This window comes from Neoarius graeffei, chromosome 15 (assembly GCF_027579695.1).
Source record: "Neoarius graeffei isolate fNeoGra1 chromosome 15, fNeoGra1.pri, whole genome shotgun sequence".
Taxonomy (NCBI): domain Eukaryota; kingdom Metazoa; phylum Chordata; class Actinopteri; order Siluriformes; family Ariidae; genus Neoarius; species Neoarius graeffei.
Window position 1 is genome coordinate 40,079,203 of NC_083583.1, and position 27,604 is coordinate 40,106,806.

Here is a 27,604-nt window from a genome sequence, read left to right on the forward strand (position 1 = left end):
ACGTAAGCAGTTCTTTCCTCTGGCCCAGCAGAGAGTTGGTGCTAGCCTGGAACCGGTTTTTCTGGCCCCAGAGCCAGTTCTTTGTCAGTGGAAACAGAAAACCCGGTTCCAAACTAAGCACTGGCCCCAAACCAGCCCTGGAACCGCTTTGGTGGAAAAGGGGCATAAGAAAATCAAGGTCACTGAATCAGTCAGTCAGAGTTGCCATTTTGGAGGCACGCAGCAATGTCAACAACTTCGAGAGGAGGGATCAGTCATCACAAACGGGGATATCGGGGCTAAAGTTGCGTAGTGTGCATTTAACATAAGGTCACTGTGAAATCAGTCACCTGGATTTCATGCATTCATGGATTCCCATAGCCCTTTGTTTTACCATTAGAAGTATAAACACAGTCAGTACGTTTACATGCGCATCCAAATCGAGCTGCTGTCGGTAATCGAGCAAAGGGTCCCAGCAGGGGTGCCAGAGAAATCCAATCCTACATGCGTACTGTGAAATCGAGCTATTGTGTGAGGTGCATTGTGCACCCGAGCCACAGGTGGCGCTACACGCCCCATCGTGTTGGTACACTTCCGGTTGTCATCATGAAGAAGAGCTATTCAAGAGTATAAACAAAGGGACTACAGGCGGAAATTAGCATGTACTGCTATAACCTGGTACAGACATCTGTCCTGACCACAAGGATAATGTTTAATTTGTACACTGTCCCTTTTAAAAATAAAATAAACTCTAAACTCTAAGAAGAGTGTTTGTAGTTTGTATGTACGAACAGAAGTGTTCCTAATAAAGTGGGCGGCTAAGGTGAAGTGTCATGCCGACCGAGGCTGTTGTGTTTCCCGCTTGTGGTCTCGTCACTTCCGGAAGGGGCAGTGCTGAAGTAAGTAGATCGAATACGTAGCTCGATAGGGTATACATGCACTAAGTAGCTCGGCAGAAATCGCATAATCTAGGTCGTGTAGCTCGATTGCGAGAAATCAAGTTTGGTTCAATTTCAGCCGAGCTAAGGTGTTTACATGCCATTTAGAACTTCGATTTCAGACGAGCAACGACAGAAATTCGATTTTCTCTATGTGCATGTAAACGCACTGATTGATGGCCACCTCGATGCCCAAGAACCACAAACCAGCTGTGCAGCTGATGATCCTAAGAATTCTTTCAATTTTGAACCCTGGCATACTGTAGCCTCTAATTTGCCTTCGACATAATTACAGTGGCTCATCATCTTAAGTGTGTGCATGACCTTCACTTTGTCCACCTTTATACACTGCTGCTTTCCTGTGTACTGAGTGGAAACCGTTTACGGCTGAATTTCTCCAGTCATTTCCTGAATGTGTGGATGTGTATGTGGCCCTGCAGCCTGACTTTAAAAAGGCTCCACTAATGAGCTCCTCCATTAAGAGCAGACAGAGGAAAATCCTGCAAACCGAAATAATGGCTCATTTCTTCTCTCGCTCACTTTAAAAATGACAGCTGTGCAGCCCTATGAGAAAGAGAACGAGTGTGAGGGAGGGAGAAGGGGTTAAATAAATACATGAATTTGCTACATCTTTCCAGATCATTCACATTTTTCCATCCAGCCAACTCTCCATGTCTGTCCATCGCCTCCTCCATTCATCGGTCTATCCTTCCAGCCAGCCATCTACCCATCATTCTCTCTGTTCATCCATCTTTCCATACCTCTATTCATCTCAACAGTACTAATCTAACCATTGTCTAATCCAACCATCCTTCAATCTAATGTCCATTTACTTAATCTGTCCACCTATCCATTTGTATTCCCAATCCATTTATCCGTCCATCTATTCCACAGCTCACTATCCCCCCACATATTACTCATGCAACTACCTATTCATCTACCAGTCCAACCATCTACTCATCTTTCTATTCATTCATCTACTCGGCCACTGATCAATTCATCGAGCCAGCCCCAGCTTTTTATCTACCCATCTATTCCTTCAACCAACTTGTCAATCTACTTGCCCATCCATTTTCCACCTTTGAAGCCATTTACCTAATCATTTACCCATCTATCCATTCATCGATCAATCCATCACTCTGATTGAGCAATTTACCCAACCCAATCTAATCAATCTGCCTATCTTGCTATCCACCACCTATCCTCTCTATTTGCACATCATCCATCCATCCATCCATCCATCCATCCATCCAAATTACAGGGATTTTTACCCATTATTTAGTTGTTTTATTTTAAGATTCATAGTGTAGTAGAATATTTTCCATGGTCTTGTGAACTACGACTCCTAAGTAGTCTTACAAAAGTCATTTTACATTGTGCTGTGAAACAAAAGATACGGAATTCAGGCTCACAAACATGCCAGCAGTGCTGTACCTGCATTTGGTCTATAGCATCTTCAAGTTTGAATCACAAACAGGGGGTTTAAAATTATCGTCAAAACGTCTATGGTAAACTATAAGATCCCCAATTAAAAAAAAAAGGGGGGGGGGGGGGGGGGGGGCAAGGACTCAACTTTTTTTTTATTTCACTCCTACTGATTTGCAACTGGTTACTGTGTGTATGTTAGGCATGATGTTGTATTTCTAGTTTTGGACTTGTTAAGGAAAATTAACACAAACAATGATCGTGCACTTATGAGAACTACTCATAGTACAGTAAATAAAAATACATGGGCAGGCTAATAAACCTTGATGTTTATTTAGTTGTATAGCTCAACTGTTTTATAATATTTATAGTATATTCAGTCAGTCAGTCAATTGGTCGGGTTCAATGCCCGAACTGATGATCCCATCATCAGTTTTTCTTTGGCTAATCAGAAACAAGGTACGCCACCACTTTTGCCAGAGCTGTTGGGGGTTAGGTGCCTTGCTCAAGGGCACTTAAGCCAGTCCTCCTGGTCCAGGGAATCGAACCAGCAACGTTTTGGTCCCAAAGCTGTTTCTCTAACCATTAGGCCGTGGCTTCCCCTTATAATATAATAATCGTGGCTTAGTGGAAAGATGACGCATGAATGAGAGAATAAAAACAGAGTAAGAAAACATAACCAACAGAAACAGAATGGAGAAAGGTATAGACATGGATGCAAACGGTGCGCCTTTTGGCGGATGCCACCTTTTTCACAGCTGTCTGGGGGACTTGTGTGAATCACGCAGATCCGATGAGGTTTTTTTTTTTTTTTTTTTGGGGGGGGGGGGGGGGGGTGTTGGAGTGTCTGATTATAATTTCATCAAAGTAAATTCTGAATTAAAATTACTAAATAAGCAAATGCCGTTATAGTCCATGAAACATAGGAAGTATGAGAAGAAAACAGTAAATCAGAAAGCTGCGCATGTAAAGCCAATTACGTAACTTACGTTGGACTGATGGAAATCCTCGCGCGTGCAGTGAAGTGCAGCCAGCAGCAGATAATGGCGCGCAGCCAATTGGCTTTACGTGCGCAGCTTTCTGATTTACTGTTTTCTTCTCATACTTATACTTCCTATGTTTCATGGACTGTAACGGCATTTGCTTATTTAGTAATTTTAATACAGAATTTACTTTGATGAAATTATAATCAGACACTCCAACGCCCCCCCCCAAAAAAAAACACTCATCGGATCTGCGCGATTCACACAAGTCCCCCAGACAGCCGTGAAAAAGGCGGCATCCGCTTGCATCCATGTATAGAAAATACAGGAAGATGAACAGCATAAGAACAATAAGACGAAAAGGTAGTTAAAAGGAATGAGACTGTCATATGGCCTTCATGTTGTCGAGATATGACCCACGCTGTTGGTCTTTGAAACTAGTGCCCTGAGAAAAATCATGTACTGTGAGCTCTAAAAAATAAATAAATAAATCACCAAATTCCTCTGTTCTCTGAGCTATAATGTCCAAACTGCTAGATGGCATGTAGAGTATTCTTACTAGAACGTCATGGACTTCAAGATGCTAACAAGTAGAACAGATTTAATGAGACTTCTCGATAGTCATTATATGAGACTTCATACGGTGTAGTCTCCTATAATGCACTGTGAGAAATGGCTGCAAGTGGCAGACTACACTAAAGTCACAGAAAGAAAGCATAAAATTAGCTACTATGTTTTCAGCAGAAGTGAAGTCGAGATTCATTTTTCCTTTTTCTTTTTTCCTTTCCTTTCTATTCCTACCTCCTTTCCAAAGCTCACTGTGCTGATCTAGAGCCATGGTTCTAAAAGTGGGGTTCATGTTTGGGTGTTTATACGTAATGTTAATTGGGAATCAAACGACAAGTTTAAAAAAAAAATCATTTAAAAAAAATCTGATAAATACCCAAAATATAAAAAAAAAGTGTACACATTTAAATAACATGCTTTACACACACACACACACACACACAAAATAGATTCCTTGTAATAGTTTCACACACTATAAGCTCAATACGCTATAATTTGGATGAGATCCGTGAGGTTTCTCTTATAAGGATAATGCAAGCTGCCTACCTGCATGGCCATTTTGCCATAGTCGATCCAGCGCAGCGTGGCGAAGTTGGTTGACTCGGCACAGTTGAAGCCATGGTTGAACCCTGCGTGGTAGCCGTATGGGAATGTGATCATGAACTCGCCTGCTTCCTGTGTGATCTGAACAAGACACAAGATGAAAGTCAATCTTTAGTTGCAAAGGTATCCAAACTCAGAGCCATGTATTCATTATCTCTCTCTCTCTCTCTGCAAGTTAGTTAAATATTATGCAAGTTTATAAAATATTACTTTGCCTTTTTTAATCAGTTTGAAGTATTAACATTCCGACACTAAACAGCTCTAAGTCGGTACTAGAGACCTGTGTAGGTCTGAGCTCAGCCTTTATCTGATTGGGAGATGGACGCTACGGTACGTAAACAGAAAAAAATAGCCTGCTCAGAAATACACTGACGGCAGGATTCTAACCGACGTTGCAAAATCTATTCTTTTCCTGGACGGCGCTTGAGACCGCTCAGCCGCAGAGGATTACACTGCAAACTGAGGTGATGCAACATGGCACTTAGTCAGTACATGGTGGCACCACACCATGACTGTGGAGTCGCTACCTGAGGCTGGCACACCAATTACATTCTGCTCAAATTCAGTTAAACATACACATACAGACAGGTGCCTCTAATATGCTTCAGCCAAAGCCTGATCCAAAAACACCTCTGAAAATACAGTTCACGTAACTGCCAACTCAAAGAAATTCTACCCTCGGTCTCAATGAACAAACTCCAACCATTTTTTCCTCTCAAAATCAAGCAATAGCTAGAGGACCGGGGGGGGGGGGGGGGGGGGCACCCAACCGATCAACCATATCTTGCTGCTACTCTAAAGCAAGACATTCTCCTATTGCGGGGCAGGACATGTACACTATATAGTCTAAAGTATGACGATACCCCTCCCGATGGTTAGGATCTTTCAGCCACACCCATGACCAACAGGTGCATAAATCAAGCATACTGCCATGAAGTCTCCATAGACAAACACTGGCAGTAGAATGGGTTGCACAGAAGAGCTCATTGACTTTAAACGTGGTACCGTCCTAGGATGCCACAAGTCAGTTTGTGAAATTTCTGCCCCGCCCAGGTCAACTGTAAGTGCTATTATTCTGATACAGAAGCATCTAAGAGCAACAACAGTTCAGCCACAAAGCGGTAAACCATGCAAGCTCACTGAAGCACGTAGTCCGTAAACACTGCATATCCTCTGCTGCATCACTCACTACATGGTTCCAAACTGGTTTTGGAAGCAACATCAACACGAACTGTGCGCAGGAGCTTCATGAAATGGGTTGAACACAAGTCTAAGATCACTATTCACAATGCCAAGAGTTGGCTGGAGTGGTGTAAAAGCACATCGCTACTGGACTCACAGTGGAAACACGTTCTCTGCGTTTGGCAGATGCCTAGAGAACGTTACCAACCCAAATGCATAATGCAAATGGTAAAGTCTAGTGGAAGAGTGTGAATCAACTGGGGCTGTTTTTCAGAGTTTCCAGGGCACAGATACCGCAGTGGTTGCGTTAGACTTTTTCATTGTCCGTCATTTTGACGGACAGGGTCGTAAAAATTCCATCATTGTCCATTATTATCTGTCATTTTATTTTAACTTTTAAATGACAATGTATATAGGCTATAAATGCTATATATTTAATAACTTGTGTTTTCATGGACTCATTTTCATTTAAAAATTAATTCACAGAACAAGCTTGTATTATTTAATCATTTATTTATGATGCAAAAAGATGAACAGAGATTCTGACGTTCAGTCACTTGTGAACCCATTTTCCCTCCGCTAAAAACACTGCGGCTGTTGTGCCTTAACGGGCATATGAACAATGTTATTTTACAACGTAGCAAGACAACTGCAGTTAAAATATGAACAGTCCACTACAACAATTTAAGTGACAATCTAAGGCTACGTTCACACTGCAGGCTGAAGTGACTCAAATCCGATCTTTTCGCCCATATGTGACCAATATCAAACCTCCCCTTTATCTCCAAGATCCTTGAAAAAGCTGTGGCACAGCAGTTATGCTCATATTTACATAGGAATAACATCCATGAAATGTATCAGTCAGGATTTAGACCTCATCATAGCACAGAGACAGCACTGGTTAAAGTAGTAAACGACCTACTGTTGGCGTCTGATCAGGGCTGTGTCTCGCTACTTGTGTTGCTTGACCTTAGTGCAGCATTTGATACCATTGATCATTCCATTCTTCTGGATAGACTAGAAAATGTTGTGGGAGTTAAGGGAATGGCCCTCTCCTGGCTCAGGTCTTATCTAACTGATCGTTATCAGTATGTCGATATAAATGGTGATATTTCTAGATGTACCGAGGTAAAGTTTGGTGTTCCACAAGGTTCTGTCTTGGGTCCACTGCTTTTTTCTCTATATATGTTACCTCTGGGCGATATTATTCATAAACATTGTATTAGTTTCCACTGTTATGCTGATGACACACAGTTGTATGTCTCTGCAAAACCTGATGAGAGACACCAGCTTAATAAAATTGAGGAATGTGTTAAGGACATTAGACACTGGATGCTTATAAATTTCCTTCTGCTTAACTCTGACAAGACTGAAGTACTTGTGCTAGGACCACATACAGCTAGAAGTAAGTTTTCTGATTACACAGTAACTCTGGATGGCCTTTCTGTTTCTTCACGTGCAGCAGTAAAAGACCTCGGAGTGATTATTGACCCCAGTCTTTCATTCGAAACTCACATTGATAACATCACCCGGATAGCTTTCTTTCATCTCAGAAATATTGCAAAGATAAGAAATTTAATGTCATGATGCAGAAAAACTAGTCCATGCTTTCGTTACCTCCAGGTTGGATTATTGTAATGCCTTACTGTCTGGATGTTCCAATAAGTGCATAAACAAGCTCCAGTTAGTTCAAAATGCCGCAGCAAGAGTCCTTACTAGAACTAGAAAATATGACCACATCACGCCTGTCTTATCCACACTGCATTGGCTCCCAATCAAATTTCATATTGATTATAAAATACTACTATTGACCTTTAAAGCACTAAATGGTCTCGCACCACAGTACCTGAGTGAACTTCTGCTCCTCTATGACCCGCCACGCCTACTTAGATCAAAAGGTGCAGGATATCTGCTGGTACCTCGTATAGTGAAGGCTACATCAGGGGGCAGAGCCTTTTCTTACAAAGCCCCACTGTTATGGAACAGCCTTCCAAGTAATGTTCGGGAATCAGACACAGTCTCAGCATTTAAGTCTAGGCTGAAAACATATCTGTTTAGTCAAGCCTTTTGTTAATGGTGTTTATGAGGTAAAGGAGTAGATCTGGAGGGTCCTCAGACATAGAGTGTTTTGGTAAACTGGGATGTATGGATGCTGTCAGTCCCCACTCGCTTGCTCACTCGAGTTTGTTGACGGTGCAGTGGCTGGCTGCTTTATGTCCCGGGGCTCCCTCATGCCTGTGTTACCTTCTGGCTCTCTCCTTTTAGTTATGCTGTCATAGTTAGTTGCCGGAGTCCCTGCTTGTACTCGGTGCAATATGTATACTGTTCCTACTTATTCAGGTGACATTGGGCATACCTAACCACCTGTGTTTTCTTTCTCCCCCCCCACCCCAAATCTGTCCCTCTGAGTTACATGGAGTCAACAGGAAATCTTTTGGTGGAGACGGTGGGGACCTCGACTGGCTATCGTAGCCTGCAGGGAATCGGCCGTCAGACATTCTGTCGCATGTCCCAGACCCGGTGAAATGTAACTGAATTGTCTTGGCCAGCCCTAAGGGTCCCATCTGCATCTCATCATTGCTGAGGAGTGTGCTCCCATCACCCAATCAAGCATCCAGCCAGAGCAGGTCATGATATATTTTTTACCATATTAACATGCCATTGTGCATCATGCCTGATGTAAAGACTCTCGTCTCTGCGAGCCTACCACACAGATTTAATACTTGTCATTTTTAGGGCATACCTAACAACGTGTTTTCTTTCTCTCTCTCTCCCCCCTCCCCCCCCCCCATCTGTCCCTCTGAGTTACATGTTGATCCTGGGATTGAGATGCTGGCCTCTTCTGCCCCTCGGACCTGCTTGATCCATCCTGGTGCCCTGTGTCTGGTCGGAGTTTTATCGCCCCACTCCTGTGAAGGACGGCCCCATGAGGACAGTTGAGGGTTATACCTGTTAAAACTGTTAATATTATAGTCAGGCTGTCTGTTGTTGCCCAAATGAGGATGGGTTCCCTTTTGAGTCTGGTTCCTCTCGAGGTTTCTTCCTCATGTCGTCTGAGGGAGTTTTTCCTTGCCACCGTCGCCACAGGCTTGCTCATTGGGGATAGATTAGGGATAAAATTAGCTCATGTTCTAAGTCGTTCAAATTCTGTAAAGCTGCTTTGCGACAATGTTTATTGTTAAAAGCGCTGTACAAATAAACTTGATTTGATTTGATCTGTATCCGATCTTTTATTGACAATATGAACGACACAGATCCGATTTTTTCAAATCCGACCCAGGCCGTTTGGATATGTGGTGCTAATTCCGATTCCTATCCGCTCTTTTCATATGCGACTTCAGTCTGAACCGCCAGGTCGCATTCATCCGACTTACACGTCATCAACAAGCCACAAACGTCACTATTCTGCGCTGAAGTAGGCGCAGAATAATAATTTTTTTGCGGGTCTCTCAAAAAAGTTACAACAACATGGCGCATAATCACGGGCGCAGATAGAGGGGGGGACGAGTCATATTTAAATTCACCTCGTTCGGTCCCCCCCCACTTATAGGGAGGAAAAAACGTCTATGCTGTCTTTCTTTGCATAAGGCAAACCTCACGGAAAAATCAAAAGACTAATTACCATTCGGTTTATTGAGGTGCACAGCAGTGTATACATATAGTTGCAACAACTCACATAAAACAAAACAAAGACTGATATTCGGTTGGTTGAGCTGCGCAGACTGCACAGGTTGCGAGCTCGAGCTTGGTTGCTATGGTTACTAACAACAAGTTTGACAGGCATGTTGGGGTTGGTTTGCTGGCAGCTTTGTCCCCCCCCCCAGTTTTTTGTCCCCCCCAGTTCAAAAAACGTATCTGCGCCCCTGCGCATGACATCAATGCGAGGGATGCTTCGGGCTGTGAAGGTTCTGAATCTTCTCAATGGAAGGACGCAGAGGTTAGGGAGCTGATTTCCATTTGGGGGGATGCAGCTATTCAAGCTAGATTGGATGAGTCATACCGCAACCGGGCGGTTTTCCTTCCGTAAACACTGGCCATGCTCACTGCGTGTGACGTCGTCGTATCCTGCAGTGCGCATGCGGAACACTTTTAGGTCGCTTTTCGTTCATACTGAGGATCACATACAAGTCGCATATATTTGTTAATGTGAACGACCTCACAAAAAAATCGGATTTCACAAAAAAATCGGAATTGAGCATTAAGCCTTGCAGTGTGAACGTAGCGTAAGGCTACGTTCACACTGCAGGCTGAAGTGACTCAAATCCGATCTTTTCGCCCATATGTGACCTGTATCCGATCTTTTATTGACAATATGAACGACACAGATCCGATTTTTTCAAATCCGACCCAGGCCGTTTGGATATGTGGTCCTAATTCCGATTCCTATCCGCTCTTTTCATATGCGACTTCAGTCTGAACTGCCAGGTCGCATTCATCCGACTTACACGTCATCAACAAGCCACAAACGTCACTATTCTGCGCTGAAGTAGGCGGCGGGTCTCTCAAAAAAAGTTACAACAACATGGCGCATAATCACGGGCGCAGATAGAGGGGGGGACGGGTGGGATTCGTCCCACCCAGATTTAAATTCACCTCGTTCGGTCCCCCCCACTTATAGGGAGGAAAAAACGTCTATGCTGTCTTTCTTTGCATAAGGCAAACCTCACGGAAAAATCAAAAGACTAATTACCATTCGGTTTATTGAGGTGCACAGCAGTGTATACATAGTTGCAACAATTCACATAAAACAAAACAAAGACTGATATTCGGTTGGTTGAGCTGCGCAGACTGCACAGGTTGCGAGCTCGAGCTCGGTTGCTATGGTAACCCACAACAAGTTTGACAGGCATATCGGGGTTGGGGTTGGTTTGCTGGCAGCTTTGTCCCCCCCCCAGTTTTTTGTCCCCCCCAGTTCAAAAAACGTATCTGTGCCCCTGCGCATGACATCAATGCGAGGGACGCTTCGGGCTGTGAAGGTTCTGCATCTTCTCAATGGAAGGACGCAGAGGTTAGGGAGCTGATTTCCATTTGGGGGGATACAGCTATTCAAGCTAGATTGGATGGGTCATACCGCAACCGGGCGGTTTTACTTCCGTAAACACTGGCCATGCTCACTGCGTGTGACGTCGTCGTATCCTGCAATGCGCATGCGGAACACTTTTAGGTCGCTTTTCGTTCATACTGAGGATCACATACAAGTCGCATATATTTGTTCATGTGAACGACCTCACAAAAAAATCGGATTTCACAAAAAAATCGGAATTGAGCATTAAGCCTTGCAGTGTGAACGTAGCGTAATTTGACCTGTTTGCGTGAGCTCAAACCTTCCTTCTGGCCCGCATGGATTTAAATTGGGAGCTCGCTTGTGCATAATCCAAGTCGTCAATGGAGACTGCTGCCGAGGCAATTGTCATTAAATTTTGCGTCTTTGCCTCGGACAGACGACTTCTCATTGACGTTTTAATTTTATTCTGAAGGCTGAACCCACGCTCTGCTGCGACACTGGAGACTGGAATAACCAGCGCCACTTCAGCCAAAGTTCTGAAGTCGGGAAACATTTCTCCCATGATCAGAAGCACCAGTGGTGCAGCTGCACCCCGCGGAGCCTGGAACCTGACACGGAAGGTCTTAAATAAAACGAAGTTATGTTTAAATGTGAGTTTGTCTACCCGTGCTCTCATTAAAATAATAGTTTAGCAGATATTCGAGCAGTGATGTTCCTAAGCTTCCTAAGCTTGCTGTGGAAGAATACAATAAATCGACATTTGTTTCATTTTAAAAACAAGAAAACAACTAGCCTAAATGAGCGCTATTGCATTAAGACGTGCAGGCAGGGAAACGACACAAACAACCCAATGCATCTCTTTTTTTAATACCAAAAATGACGTGTCTTCTGCAGAGAAGGGAAACATTAATCCATCTCACTGTGCTAGTGGTAGAAAAGTCAGAGCGCGGTCAGGAGCGCGATGGGGGGAACAGCCTTGCGCAGTGGCTACAATGTATACATGAGTAGCACTGAACATCAAGACTGCCGCAACGTCGGCTCAGACTGAAAGTGACGGCAGTGAAGACTATGTATACTGTATGCAAGAAAACTCTGCCACAACTTGCCAATCATTTCAATTGTGTGTTTCATTATGTTTTATTATTGTTATTATTAGGCTATTATTGTTATTGTTAATGGTAATGGTAAACATCCGTCAAAATGACCGACGGCCTTCAGATTTTTCCGTCATAGCTAAAAAAAAATCCGTCAATGACGGACAATTGTCGGTTAACGCGACCTATGAGATACCGGACTACAACCCCAATGAGAAACTCTGGGACAAATTGGAGCGTCAACTGCAAGCCAGGTCTTCTCATTCAACATCAATGCCTGATCTCAAAAATGCACTTTTGATTAAATGGGCCCAAATGATCACAAATACCACCAACTTCATATTAAAATGTCCATGGTTTTGGAATGGGATGGCACGGTGGTGTAGTGGTTAGCACTGTCGCCTCACAGCAAGAAGGTCCTGGGTTTGAGCCCAGCGACCAACGAGGGTCTTTCTGTGTGGAGTTTGCATGTTCTCCCTGTGTCTGCGTGGGTTTCCTCCGGGTGCACCGGTTTCCCCCACAGTCCAAAGACATGCAGGATAGGCTAATTGGTGGCTCTAAATTGACCGTAGGTGTGAATGTGAATGGCTGTTCGTCTCTATGCGTCAGCCTTGCGATGACCTGGCGACTTGTCCAGGGTGTACCCCACCTCTTGCCCATAGTCAGCTGGGATAGGCTCCAGCTTGCCTGTGACGCTGCACAGGATAATCGGCTACAGATAATGGATGGATGGCTTTGGAATGGGATGTCCATCCATCCATCCATCCATCCATTATCTGTAGCCAGTTTATCCTGTTCTACTGGGTCGCAGGCAAGCTGGAGCCTATCCCAGCTGACTATGGGCAAGAGGTGGGGTACACCCTGGACAAGTCGCCAGGTCATCGCAAGGCTGAATGGGATGTCCACCAAGGTCATATACGCGTAAAAGGTCAGATGTTATATTTCTGACTATATAGTATACGTTCTTGAAAGCATTTAACTGGGCAAACAGAAGACTAATACAGAATGAGTCATCAAAAATTGCTTTAATCGCAGACATAAAGAAAAATAAAATGACATTTTTCCCCCAGATATACTATCGTATCAGTATCCAGAACCCTAAGGGACAGGTACAGAAAGCTCTGAAACTCATTTCAGGGGCACTTTAGGGGTGTTCACACGGCAACTTTTACTCCGGTGTAGCACTGGGGCTGCCCCGGTAGAGCGTTCACACGGTACTAAGTTATACCGGTGTAGCCCCTGAAAGCTGCTTAAACCAGTGCAAATCTAACCCTGCTCGGGAGGTGGTTTAAGAAATTTACTCCGGAGTAAATGCTAGTTTGCGGGGCAGCACCGATATAAAATGGGACGTCTGAACGCTACAGGGGTAGACTCGCTACGTGTGAGGAGAGCTGATTACATACGGGCATTGCATAATGTGCATCCTGGTATTCTGCGCTTGCAAAATGGCGAATATCAACAACAACAGAACTGCGTGTCTTCCAGTGTTACCAGATTGGGCAGTTTTAAGTGCATTTTGGCGGATTTGAACATATTTTGGGCTGGAAAACGTCAGCAGAATCTGGCAACACTGGTGTCTTCATCCACGTTGTTTTCCCGGCGCTTGGTGATGCCATGACAACCGGGAAAAGGAAGTACATTTTCACGCGTGCGCATATTTCATTTCCGCATTATTACTATCGTATAGCACAGTCGCAAAAACTGCTGTGTGAACGCGAGTGGGGCTGCACCGGTGCTAACACGCTTCTCTCTAGTAAGCAGGTTTGTGACGTGTGAACGCTCCACAAAATTTACACCGGTGTAAGATATATCGCAACAAAATACTTCGGTGCAGCACCGATGCAAACACGTGTGAACATCCCTTTTGAGAAACTTGAGGTAATTCCGGGTTCAGGGAAGATGAACCACTTAAAGGAGTCACTGAAGGGTGCGTTTGATGAGCGTAAAAGGCACTTCAAGACACAAAGCTGGTTTTCAGTGACGTGACCTCAAACAGTTCACCAGGGACAAACATGCGTACACATGACCGCTCGAGAGAGCTCTTCATTCTCACTTGGTTCTTTTCCTCCAAACTTACTCTAGCCATCCAGCTCAACAGCTCTGCTTTCTTTTTCTTGCTCCCTCTCTCCATTGACTGCTCTCACTCCTATCCCTTGCTTCCTGTTTTCTTCTCTCACTCCCTCTACACCGATTGCTTTATTTCTCCAAGTGCACCATCTCTCGGTATCCACCTGTCAATCTATGCTTCAATTTCACCTCGTCTTCTCCATCCTGTCACTCGGTCAGTGTTCTACTTTCCACTTTCTGTCTTCCTCTCTCCCTACTTCCAGTTCAAATCCTTCTCACGTTTTATCCATTGCCTTCTCTACTGCTTGCTTGCTCTCTCTAATAATTTCTGCCACTCTGTCTCTCTCCCCATCTTCCACACTTGGTCTATCCGTCTGCTTCTAATTCTTTTCTCGCTCGATTCCTCCATCCACATCTTACCGTTTCTCCTTTCCTTGATGTCTGCATTCATTTTTCATGCCAAGATTACTCCAACTCCTTCTCTCTATCCCTCTTTCACTTCCTATCCCTCACATGTATCTTGTTCTTGCCTCCACCCTACCTGCTCACCTCTTGCATGGTTTTCTCAGGTTTCCTGTCTATTGTTCGCCTTCCCTCCCCCATTCACATTTCTTCAGTTCCCTCACTCGCATCTTCACTTCAACACAACCTGCTCAATAACCCATTTTTCCCCCCATCCATTTCCATTCTCCCCCTCCTCCTCGCTTCCACTCTTCTCACCTCCTCCTTCTCTACTGCTCTTTTAATTCAGTGTCTTTGCAATCATTTCCTGCTTTCCTTTTTCTCCTTCTCACTCCATCATCATCATCCCATCTGTCCCTCAGTCCAGTCCAGACTTCAATAACTCCTCCTCTAATTGCTTCACGGCTCGAGCTCCACGATAAGCATGGCATGGAGAGTTGGCCAGCCTTGGCAAATAAAGACTTTCATTTTGCTCCATTTTTTTTTTTTGAACTCTGTGGCTTCCAACGTTGTGTGAGTACCCCAGAAATGCCGCAGCTCAACACCTTCCATTAGCAACGAAGCTAAATGGATTAGTCGTGACATCGGCGATTTTTCAACTTTTCATGCTCACCCAGTTCATCGAGCAGCTTTGTCCATCATCAATAAAATTGATGGCCTCTGATCAGAGTTAGATACACGTCAGTGGAGAACATTATCATGCACCACTGAAGGTCAATCATCAAGACATGTTTCATATCTGACATTTGCACTGGAGATACAGGGCTAACGTCTCAAAAGAAAAATTAGCACATTCTTAATGATCTATTGGCTCATTTGCATATTTTCACATCATATACAAACATACTCTGAAAATATTCAAATGCAGATCAGATACACCAAGTTCATCTCATATCATCTGTAGCCGCTTTATCCTTCTACAGGGTCGCAGGCAAGCTGGAGCCTATCCCAGCTGACTACGGGCGAAAGGCGGGGTACACCCTGGACAAGTCGCCAGGTCATCACAGGGCTGACACATAGACACAGACAACCATTCACACTCACATTCACACCTACGCTCAATTTAGAGTCACCAGTTAACCTAACCTGCATGTCTTTGGACTGTGGGGGAAACCGGAGCACCCGGAGGAAACCCACGCGGACACGGGGAGAACATGCAAACTCCGCACAGAAAGGCCCTCGCCGGCCACGGGGCTCGAACCCAGGACCTTCTTGCTGTGAGGCGACAGCGCTAACCACTACACCACCATGCCGCCCACACCAAGTTCATATTCATGCTAATGTAGCTAAAGCATTTTCAAAAAAAAAAAAAAATCACGATATGACATCATAGGCTCATTTGCATATTCATGTCATGATCGTGATTGTTTGCATATCGAAACGTGCTATATGAACGAGGAAGATTTACTGTAGACACTCAAGAATAGGAGTTTTATCAGAATGGAGAATAAAAGACCAACCAAAGTGACCAGTGAATGTTGTGAACAATGCTGATCAGCGAGTGGTTGTTTATAAGGTTCCCTACAGACACCGGCTGACTTCTCGTCACCGTGTCTGCTCAAAGAATTAGCATGTAGCATCTCTCTCTCTCACACAAATGAAACGAGGTGAGCATAATGAGCGTATGCGAGTTCATCCATTCTGCAGTGCTGAAGCATAAGCAAGTGCTTCATTTTTTCATCACAGCAGATGAGTGCGCAGTTATTTTTGTTGCCGGGGGGGCTGAGGCTTTGGATTAGAATGAGTGATTTAAACAAGATTAGTTAGTGGATGCGTGTCCTTGCTGACGCATCCCCAGCCCACTCCCATCCACGAACCGAGTGCCGATCTAAACCCTAATGCTCACACAGCAAGGGCAGACAGGCATATTACTCTATGTCTAATGTGATCATAAACCCCTTAATACGGAGAGACCACTGTGTGCTTTGGAGTGCGATGGTGGACGACAGCATGATGATGGGAATTGGTTGGTGTGTAACAGTAAACGCTGGGTTACGATGTTGAGTGCTGGTGTGCGATTCAGAACGCTGATGAACAATGAGGACTTCTGCTGGATGATTAGAAACTAGTATGAGACGGGGGGAGCTGCTAAATGATTAGGAAAACTGGCAAGTGACGCGCGATCGGAAAAACTGGTCGACGGTTAGCAACACTGGTAAACGATTAGAAATGCAGACGTGTGACAGGGAAAACTGGTAAACAATTAGAAATCACTTCGAAAAGATTAGGAACACTAGCGTGCAACAGGGAAATCTGGGTAACAATAAACACTGTCGTATGATTAGGAATGCTGACGAATGATGAACAGTGCTCGCGTACTCTATAGGGGTGTTCACACGGCAACTTTTACTCCGGTGTAGCACCGGGGCTGCCCCGGTAGAGCGTTCACATGGTACAAAGTTATACCGGTGTAGCCCCTGAAAGCTGCTTAAAGTGCCATTCCACCATTGGATGTATTCTTTGGCATAAAATACAATATATTTTGACAACATATATAAATGGTATCACTAGATAGAGAAATCTTTTAGCTTCAAAATGATATATCAAACATAATTTGACAACGACAAGTATATTAATTTTGTGACCAAAGTCACCTACCCTTTTAATTTCCGTGCGTGATGTCATCGGCAGGTTCCCCTTCTTGTATACCACGTGACGTGGCACATATCAGCAATGGCGGATAGAACGGGATAAAAATAATACCAATAAATCTAGCTAATACCAATAAATCTAGCTAACTGAAAGATTAACTCAATTTTTCTGGCCCCCATATACGAGGAGAAATGACTGTCTCACTTTGGGGGTTTCCTGGTCTAAAAATAGACCGTCACGTGGTACACAAGAAGGGGAACCTGCTGATGACATCACGTTTCACTACCGCGTGGAAATTAAAAGGGTAGGTGACTTTGGTCGCAAAATTAATATATTTGTCGTTGTCAAAAAATTATGTTTGATATATCATTTTGAAGCTAAAAGATTTCTCTGTCTAATCATGTTGTCATAAAATATATTGTATTTTATACCAAAGAATACATCCAATGGTGGAATGGCACTTTAAACCGGTGCAAATCTAACCCTGCTCGGGAGGTGGTTTAAGAAATTTACTCCGGAGTAAATGCTAGTTTGCGGGGCAGCACCGATATAAAATGGGACGTCTGAACGCTACAGGGGTAGACTCGCTACGCGTGAGGAGAGTTGATTACATACGGGCATTGCATAATGTGCATCCTGGTATTTTGCGCTTCCAAAATGGCGAATATCAACAACAACAGAACTGCGTGTCTTCCAGTGTTGCCAGATTGGGCGGTTTTAAGTGCATTTTGGTGGATTTGAACATATTTTGGGCTGGAAAACGTCAGCAGTATCTGGCAACACTGGTGTCTTCATCCACGTTGTTTTCCCGGCGCTTGGTGATGCCATGACAACCGGGAAAAGGAAGTACATTTTCACGCGTGCGCATATTTCATTTCCGCATTATTACTATCGTATAGCACGGTCGCAAAAACTGCCGTGTGACCGCAAGTGGGGCTGCACCGGTGCGAACATGCTTCTCTCTAATAAGCAGGTTTGTGACATGTAAACGCTCCACAAAATTTACACCGGTGTAAGATATATCGCAACAAAATACATCGGTGCAGCATCGATGCAAATATGTGCCGTGTGAACACCCCTTATGAGAAACAGGTAAACCGTGAGGAACTCTTGAGTGGTGGGGAAAGCTGGGGAACACGTAGGATTCCTACTGAACCATTAGGAACACTCATGTGCACTAGAGGAAGCTGAGGAAGCCATGGGCCAACGGTTAGAGCAGCAGCTTTGGACCAAAAGGTTGCTGGTTTGATTCCCTTGACCAGCAGGAATGGCTGAAGTGCCCTTGAGCAAGGTGCCTAACCCCCAACTGCTCCCCAGGCTGCTCTGGATAAGAGCGTCCGCTAAATGCCATTAAAGTAAAATAAGTAAACAATTAGGATCGCTGCTGTGTGATAGGAAGAGCTGGTGAACGTATGGAACGCTGGTGTGTGATGCTGAGCGTGGGTGTCTGAAGGAAAGTGTTGCTTTATTGGAAAACAAGAGATTACTAGCACTGTGTAGAAATTGTGTGAAAGCGAAGAAGTCTGGTGCTCGTTAAAAGGAAAACCTTGCTACAATCAAAATTACCATGAAAATGACACGTTAAAATGAACACTACAATTGGAAATTACAATTAATCAGCATTTGTGAGATGCTGTACATACTCGATCAAAAGGGATGCTGTACTTCTTCAGGATGGAGGGAGAGATAAGAGTCATCTTATGACGAAGAAATGCATCACACCCCTGAGAGCTGCCAGGGAAAAAGCCTGCAAAGAAGTTTAAAAAAATAAAAATAAAAAAAATTAATAATGTGCATTTGAATTTTATGTATTTAAGTTTAGCAAATTAAGAATAAATAAAAATAAATAAAAAGTGCCATCAACTTCACATTCAAGACAGTTTATTCTTGGTTCTAACTTGGCTTTAAATTAAGATAACTATGTTCAACATTGGGGGGGGGGGGGATGAATTAGGGAAGAATGAACACACCACCACCTGCAAACATGACCTCTAGCAGTGCTGGAATATGGCGTTCCCTGTACATTTATCCTAGCCTAGTAAACTAGACCCAACCGCCTAGCGGCCAAAAATATTTTTGCCTAGCGAGTGGGTCTAGCCTCGCACCATATAAACAAAAACACCCCGGGCATCAAATCGTGCCCGCCAATCACAACTCAAGGTTTTTGTTTGGATTCTTTGGGCGGGCTTTTGCAGGAGTGACGACAAAGCTGCGCGACGCTGGAGAAAGCACAACAGGAAAGATGGCAACTTCTATTGAACAGTGCACGTTTGACTCCGCTTTGGAATCAGTTTTAGAAGAATTAGACTTGGAGTTTTCGTTGAAACATGAGCAGGAAGAGGCTCTCCGCTCATTCCTTTTCAAGAAGGACGTTTTCGCCGTTTTGCCGACCGGCTATGGCAAAAGTCTGATCTACCAGCTGGCTCCGCTCGTAGCCAAAAGGATGGGGCTAGTTTGAGCAGTACAAAGAATTAATAAACAGCTTTGAAACATTACTTTTTGATTGTTTCTTATTTTCCCCTTATTTTAAATTTAAGGGAAATTATTTCACCAAACACCACTCAATAAAAACTCTCAAAAACAGTTTAAGCAAACCCTTGGAAAAAAATGTGTATGTGGTACAGACTCCAAACTTGTGGTCATTATCTCCAAACTTCTTAATATCTAGAACCTGTTTATTAATTAATACGCATTTTGAAAAATTATTTATTTCAAGGCCTCCCCCACTGCGCGCTCTGACTACGTCACAGTCACTGTTGCGCTGATTGGTCAGAGCGTTGGCCTATACGCACAGAGACAGTTTGAAAGACAGCGGTTTGTTCCTCCTACCCGCTTCGGAAATGTCTACGGATCAAGGCCAGACTAAATATTCACATTTAGTCTGGCTTGCCAGGCTACATTTATGCATCATTCCAAAAAACATGCCAGTACATCAACCGGCTGCTCTAATGGCCCTTTTCCACTGCAAGGTACCAGCTCAATTCAACTCAACTCGCCCCCCCCACCCAAAGTTATGGCTAGAACCTGGTAGCTGATCTTTTTTTTTTTTTTTGGTATCCCCTCCATCGAGGTTCCAAGTGAGCTGAGGTGATACCAAAAGATGAAGTGAACACACTGTGGAAACACAGAGAGAATCGCATCACTGCGTTGTCAGCGTGCGAGACGGGACGTCCTGAACAAACCCGCCCGTTTTTAAACAGTATTATATTTATTTATTATACTACACTTATTAGGTGTGTGTTCGCACCGCTCCTGTGCATGTTTGCGTGCACGCGCATGTGAAACGGTATGTCATGTCAAGCTCAAGTTCTGACAATTTGTCGGGTTTCTAACGCGTTTTGTTTAACAAAAACCCAACACGTAAAATGGTGGAACGGTTAAGGCACAGGACTTTAACGCGGCATGTTTTATTTGGGGAAAGTTTTGCTGCAGTTATCTCGTTTAAAACGAGCCAGCCTGTACTGATGTTTTGCCGAAAACCTCTGTTGGTGAAACCGATGAGTGTATGCGCACTCTGCCTCCGATCTCTGGAATCAGTAAGCACATTAAAGCAGACCTCAGACCGAAGGCTCCTGCCTTCATAAGAAACCATTCAGGACCTTAATTTTTAGGAAGGCAGATGGAATCCTGCTTCACTCCGAGTAATACCACGGCATGATGTTTGATCATAGCATTACCCATAACTTTTTTTTCCCCCCACCAACAGAAAGAAAAGAAAGCACAACTTCATTCATCACACACTTGTGAAATTCCTCTCTGCATTTAACCCGTCTGAAGCAGTGAAAACACACACACACCCAGAGCAGTGGGCAGCCATGCTAACAGCGCCCGGGGAGCAGTTGGGAGTTTGGTGCCTCGCTCAAGGCCGTCCCATATTAACCTAACCGCATGTCTTTGAACTGTGGGGGAAACCGGCGCACCCGGAGGAAACCCACGCAGACAACATGCAAACTCCACACAAAGGCCCTCGCCGGCCGCTGGGCTCGAACCCAGAACCTTCTTGCTGTGAGGCGACCGTGCTAACCACTACACCACCGTACCGCCCCCACTTACACCACAGCGGTTTTGACAAAATATCAGCACAGGCTGGCTAATTTTAAATGAGTTCCCTGCAGCAAAAAACTTCCCAAATAAAGCATGCCAAGTGGGGACGCGAGCTCGCGTTCTCCAAATGAAAGCCCTGTGCTTTAACCGTTACACTATTTTAGAATATATGGCACAGCTTTTATGCCAAGGCATTTTTCATGCCATTACCATTACGCCCCGGCAGTTTGAATGCAGCTTTTTCTTATACCTCTGTGTTTGCGCTTAACAAAACACATTCGAAAAACATGACAACTTCAGCTTGACACGAGACCATTTTGCATGCACGTAAACACGCACGCGAGTAGTAGTCTACAATAATAATAACAATAATCCTGTATGTGTGTGTGTGTGTGTGTGTGTGTGTGTGTGTGTGTGTGTGTGTCACGTCGAAGATGACGTCACTGCAGTTGCATGCAGCGTTGCTATGATGACCAGCTGTAGTGGAAAACAAACTACTGATCTCAAAAGCGAGTAGAGTCGAGTTGGTACCATGCAGTGGAAAAGGGCCATAAACTGCCCATACATGTGAATGCATGTGTGCAGGTTGTATTTTCACTTCACAGCCAGTGTTCACAGGACAGTCCGTGGCTCCAGATCGCTACTCTGATACCCCTTTTCCACCAAATCAGTTCCAGGGCTGGTTCGGGGCCAGTGCTTAGTTTGGAACCGGGTTTTCTGTTTCCACTGACAAAGAACTGGCTCTGGGCCAGAAAAACCGGTTCCAGGGTAGCACCAGCTCTTTGCTGGGCCAGAGGAAAGAACTGCTTACGTCAGCGGGGGGCGGAGTTGTTAAGACCAACAACAATAGCAAGACCGCAAGAGGGCGCCATTTTTAAATAAGCGACGAGATATCATGGATGCAGTAAAGCAGCAGTCATCCATTATTGTTGCTGCTGCTGTTTCTTCTTCTTCTCCATATTGTTGTTGCTTCGATGTTTGCGCCAAGGTTTATGCAAACGCAGCGACGTAACTGACGTATACAGTGACATAATGACGTGGCTTCCCTTAGCACCCCGAGCTATGGAAAAGCAAACTGGTTCTCAGCTGGTTCGTAAGTTGAACGAGTTGTGAACCAGCACCAGCACCGGCCCCGAACCAGCCCTGGAACTGATTTGGTGGAAAAGGGGTGTGACTGGGAGATGAATGACTGAAATGTATATCAGGGAAATTTTAGGAGAAGAATCTCCGGCATACTATACTTTTTTTTTTTCCCGCAATACTATTCTGGGGTAGGTTTCCTAAAAGTTTCTTAATGCTCAGAGCATCTTAACTAGGAGAGCGAGCGTTCATTTACCCCTTTTCTACCAAATCAGTTCCAGGGCTGGTTCGGTGCCAGTGCTGGTGCTGGTTCACAACTCGTTCAACTTGCGAGCCAGCTGAGAACCAGTTTGTTTTTCCATAGCTCACGGGGAAGCCATGTCAGTTACGTCGCTACGTTTGCATAAACCTTGGCGCGAATATCGAAGCAAAAACAGCACGGAAGCAGCAGCAGCAGCAACAATAATAATAATGGAGGACTTCGCGTTTGTACAGCTGCTGCTTCTCGTCGCTTAAAAATGGCGATCTTTCGCGGTCTTATTGTTGTTGGTCTTAACAACTCCACACACACCCCCTGCTGACGTAAGCGGTTCTTTCCTCTGGCCCAGCAGAGAGTTGGTGCTAGCCTGAAACCGGTTTTTCTGGCCCCAAAGCCAGTTCTTTGTTCAGTGGAAACAGAAAACCCGGTTCCAAACTAAGCACTGGCCCCGAACCAGCCCTGGAACGGCTTTGGTGGAAAAGGGGCAATTGTGCTGCTCGCTTGACCACTTAACGATGATCTTTGTGCTGCGATGCTTTTGGGAAACTCGGGCCTGTACAAGATTTGGGATGCCTGAGCCTTTTCGTGACATCTTGCTGGCTACTAAAAATATTCCAAGTCAGAACAATTGACTGGACCTTTTCTTTTAGCTAGCTTTTTGGAAACGTGATAAAACATTTAGAGCTTATACCTGCAATTAAATGTGCTAATAGAAGATAAGGTCACTTGTACAATCCAACATTGAGAACACGTACCTTCACACAGTCCATCATAAAATTTGACCAAGATTATACTGGGGTCATCTCGTACAACATGATAACCATTAAAAAAAAAAAAAACACACAATGAATTACTGCACTGCGCATTAAGCCTATCTCGGTCTCAGAAACAAGAGACATGCCCCTCCCATACTATACATGCTATACCTGTACGTAACCAATATGATCACGTGTTAAGACGTTTCATCCCAGCACGTTTCTAGCGATATTTATACAAATCCTTTTTATCTGCAGAGTTCCTCAGGATAGATACTCCAGATAAGGAAAAAGCTCGCCTGAGCAGAACATTGCTCCACATTAAAATGCAGCCGACGCTCCAGAACTTCCCCTGAGGGACATTAACTTGAAGCTTGGTTTAGTCTTCAAAGCAGGATATTAAGTAGAGTAAAAGAGCAGCAAAGCAGACAAATGTGTGGCCCAGACTGGCTAATGTAGGAAAGGTTAGAGCAGAGGAGACAGCCACGCTACAGCAGGGAGAGAATTTTAGTAAGGGACACAGCAGCCATAGTAAAAAATGCTTTAAAAAGGGTCTTATTGTTGAGCTTTACTTCTTGGATTACCAGATGAAAATGAAACACAAGCCAAAAATTACATGACCTTCATCGAAAGCTGAGGTTTAAAGTTTACGTGTAGCTTTGTTGGTGCTGGTACGAAGGAATTCACTAAAAGGGATTGTGTCCGTTGTAAAGAGAGAAGCCGAGAAGCCTTTATTCGTCACACTCAAGCACAGCCTGAAACGCACAGTGAAATTCCTCCTCTGCATTTAACCCATCTGAAGCAGTGAGCAATGAGCACACACGCATACCCAGAGCAGTGGGCGGCTATGCTACAGCACCCAGGGAGCAGCTGTTGGTTCGGTGCCTTGCTCAAGTGCACTTCAGCCCAACCGCAGGCCATGGATGCCTCATGTTAACCTAACCACATGTCTTTGAACTGTCGAGGAAGCCGGAGCACCCAGAGGAAACCCACGCAGATGCAAAAAGGCCCCTGCTGGCCGCCGGGCTTGAACCCAGAACCTTCATGCTGTGAGGTGACAGTATTAACCACTACGCCCCTCTGAAATGCCGCTTTTCCACTACAAACGCGGCTGAGTCGGGCTGAGCTGTGCCGTGCTGAGTCGAGCTGAGTCGAGCTGAGTGGGGCTGTTGGAGTTGCATTTCGACTACAACCGCGCTGAACCGTGCTGGCTGGAAGTGGGTGGACACATTGGGTGGAGTTAGCGAAAGTGGGTGGACGTCACGTGATGTCGTTAAGCAGCGCAAACAGTGACATCAGTGATCTTTTAAGCGGTAGTCTCACGACCCGGATAGTAAACAATAAACATGGAGGACATGGAGTCGTTAGTGTTGCTGGTCTTGGTGCTGTGGCTTGTTGTCACCGACAACGCCAACAGATACTGGCAAGAGCGTATAGATGAGGCGAGGCGCATAAGGCTTCAGAAATTCTCGTAATTCGTAATTCTTCTCCTTCCGGGTTTGCGGTGTTTACAGATCCCAGCGTGCTCGCGGGGCGTGTGGGCATGTGAGGACACTCCTCCTCACCAATCAGTGCACAGGGGAGTGTCTGCTCATGCCCCCAGCCTCACTCGGCTCGCTTTGGCTCGCTTCAGCCCCGCTCCAAAACCGTGAGAGTTTTAGGGGCTAAGCAGGGCTGAAGCGAGCCGAGTCGTGCTGTTTTTTGGTAGTCGAAACGCGAGCCGTGTCGGGCTGAAGTGAGCTGAAGCGAGCTGAAAAAGGGTAGTGGAAAAGGGCCAAAAGTCTCCTCAGAGACTATCCAGGCATGAAAACGGGTCAGGTCAGGGGTGAAAAAGGTGAGAAGGGTGCGCGAGTGGTGACGTGGCCTCTGGTGTTGTTTATTTTGTTTGGGGGGTCCTCCCCCAGAATAAATATTATATTATAGCCTCCTTACTAAGTATACTGTATTGACATTTGCACAAGGACATACAGTACAAATACAAATTCAAATACATGTAGTTATAGTGAAATTATGCCCTGGAAAAAAATGTGAATAATAGAACGAAGAAAGTGGAGAACACACAAGGAATGGTGTAGGGTTGGGCGGTATTACGGTAAGAAGGTATCCCGAGGTATCCAAAAGTACCAACGGTATCGGTCTCATTACCGTCATTTAAAAAAAATATATAATATCTAAATAAATATGGAGTACATGAGGTCATAATATAAAATAATAAATTGAAGATCATCCCGAATAACTGTGTGATCGTATTTTCACTAATTCTATCAATTTCCTAAAGAAGTTTTCATCGCGTGCAGGGTTGTTTATGTCGTTACCATGGCAACCCTGCGTGACATTTTGGAGTCTGACAGAAAGCTTCGCAAGAGACTGAGACCGGGGGTGTCATGGCTCAGATGGCTAAGGCACCGTACCATAAATCCGGGGACCCGGGTTCGATTCCGACCCGAGGTCATTTCCCGATCCCGTCTCTCTCTCCCCCGCTCATTTCCTGTCTCTCTATACTGTCCTATCTAAAAAAAAAAAAAAAAAAAAAAAAAAAGAGACTGAGACCGCGGTTGAAAGATGGCAAGTCAAGATAACGAGTTAGTGGCAAAAAAAAATACAACATCGGCAGTGTGGCAGCATTTTGGTTTCAAACCAAACGAAAAGGAAGAGCCAGCAATAATGTAAATGACCGCGCAAAATCAAAAAAAATCTAATATGTCCCCTAAGGCACACCATAGCCTGGGGTACTCCACTTCCACGAGATCTCTCCAATGAGTTGTGTTTTGAGTAGGTTACATGAGTAACAACAAGGTAAAATAATATAACGTATGACATTTGGGATGTGGGTAATAAACGTTTGAAATGTCATCTACTGAAGAAACGGAAGAAAACATCGTAGCGTAAACTGTTAGGTTTCTGGTGGGAATTAGCAATGCGCTTGCTATCTTTGTTGGGTGTGTTAAACCGTATGGATTTAAGTGGAATAATTGTAAGGAGTTATGTGATCAAGACAATGTTTTAAGCAAGGTAAGGCCATTTGATTATTAATTTCCCCGCCATGGCATGACGTGGGCCCATATGATTTTGCCTTGTGCAGCTATCACGCATTTGAATTAGGTTCGCCTCATTTGCGCTGAAGAATATGGTTTATCGCGCAGTCTAAACGGACTTGGGTATTGGTTGATTCTTTTTCTTTTTTTTATTTCCCATGCTTGAAAGGGTATGATCCTGCTCATCGTGTACTTTTTTTTGATGGAGTAGGTGAAATAGTGCTGCAAATGGCGTTTCAACGCAGACGTGTAAACGACAGTTGAATGCTATTTTCAAGATGAAGGAAGAGTTGCGTGATGCTTTGAAATATCTCTTAATCCATTCATCAATGCACAAAATTCGCTTTGCTGCTTAATCCATACCACAATGCACACAATTCGCTATGCTGCTTTTAAATAGTACATCTGAGGCATAGGCGCATGTTACACAGTAGGCCGAAACAAAATATTTTTTTCTCGGTAATACCGTATACCCCGGGAAAACACAGAGACGGTTTAAAGGTATCAAAATTTGGATACCGCCCAACCCTAGAATGGTGATCATTTTTTTCCTGTTATTTGCCTGGACCACCAGTGTCTCCATGGCCCGCTTTCGCTGAGTTGCCACATGTTTCAGCCTTGCCCGCTTCTCTCCTTCAGCAGTCGGTTTCTTGGCCTGCTGAGCACTGCAAGTTGCTTGAGAGCCATACTTGCTCTGCTGCTGCTGCTTTTCCTCCTTGTTCACCCTCTGCTGGTGTTTGTATGTGGCTGCTGCAGAGTTCATGTTCTGTCCACTTCCCCAAACTTCACGTCCTCCCTTCGAAAGAGCTGCATAGCTGTCTTCCCCCGGACATCAGCATGTACTTGACCGTCTGTATTGCATTAAATGTTTCCACGTTCATGTTGCCACTCCTTTGATCAATTACATCATTCATCAGACTAAATGAGGACTCGACTCTAGGTCCATGAAAGATGGAGAGGCAACACTTAACCAGTGCACCCAGGGAGGGGTACTTGTCTGGTTTGTCGAAGACATGACCCCACCACTCCACGATGCTCTCTCCCTCCTTGAAGCTGGGGATGGTCAGGTCAACACTGAACCGCACAAGTTCCCTCTGGATATCCTGGTCTGCTGGCAAGAGGTGCCCCAGCATACCACTCAGCCCGCCGAGATATGGACGTACCTGCAGCTTTCAGTTCTTTTTAAATCAAGGCTGAATACTTTCTTCTTTGCTGCTGTCTTTTATTAAATCAAATTTGAGACTTTTAATTTGATTTCTTTCAGCACGGACAGCACTACAAAATGGCGTCTCCACTATACAGTGCCCTATACCGAGAGCAGCGAGCAATTTCGGACACAGGGATTGTCAAAAGACGCGTGCGCCCTCTTTAATCAAGCCGGAAGTTTTGTTTGTTTTGATAGCGATCAGGAAAGTTTGAAAAACGTAGGAAATTCAGTCCGATGACTCAATCCAGCTTCTGGTGGTCTGGTCTGCACTCTGACTCATGTGTGCACGCTCTGGCCAGCAGGAGAAGAGGCGCGAAATGACGCTGC

The 27,604-nt window shown here is 44.6% G+C and overlaps 1 protein-coding gene across 2 annotated transcripts in view; it reads right to left on the minus strand.

The window, feature by feature from the left end:
- kdm4b (lysine (K)-specific demethylase 4B) overlaps nucleotides 1-27,604 on the minus strand; it is a 164,502-nt gene that overhangs the window by 52,069 nt on the left and 84,829 nt on the right. For both annotated transcript variants that reach the window (XM_060941300.1, XM_060941299.1), the window contains exons 7-8: nucleotides 18,541-18,644; nucleotides 4,439-4,576 (exon numbers count right to left, since the gene is read on the minus strand). In XM_060941300.1, the coding sequence (XP_060797283.1) occupies nucleotides 4,439-4,576; nucleotides 18,541-18,644 (242 nt within the window). The remainder of the gene's footprint in view (nucleotides 1-4,438; nucleotides 4,577-18,540; nucleotides 18,645-27,604) is intronic.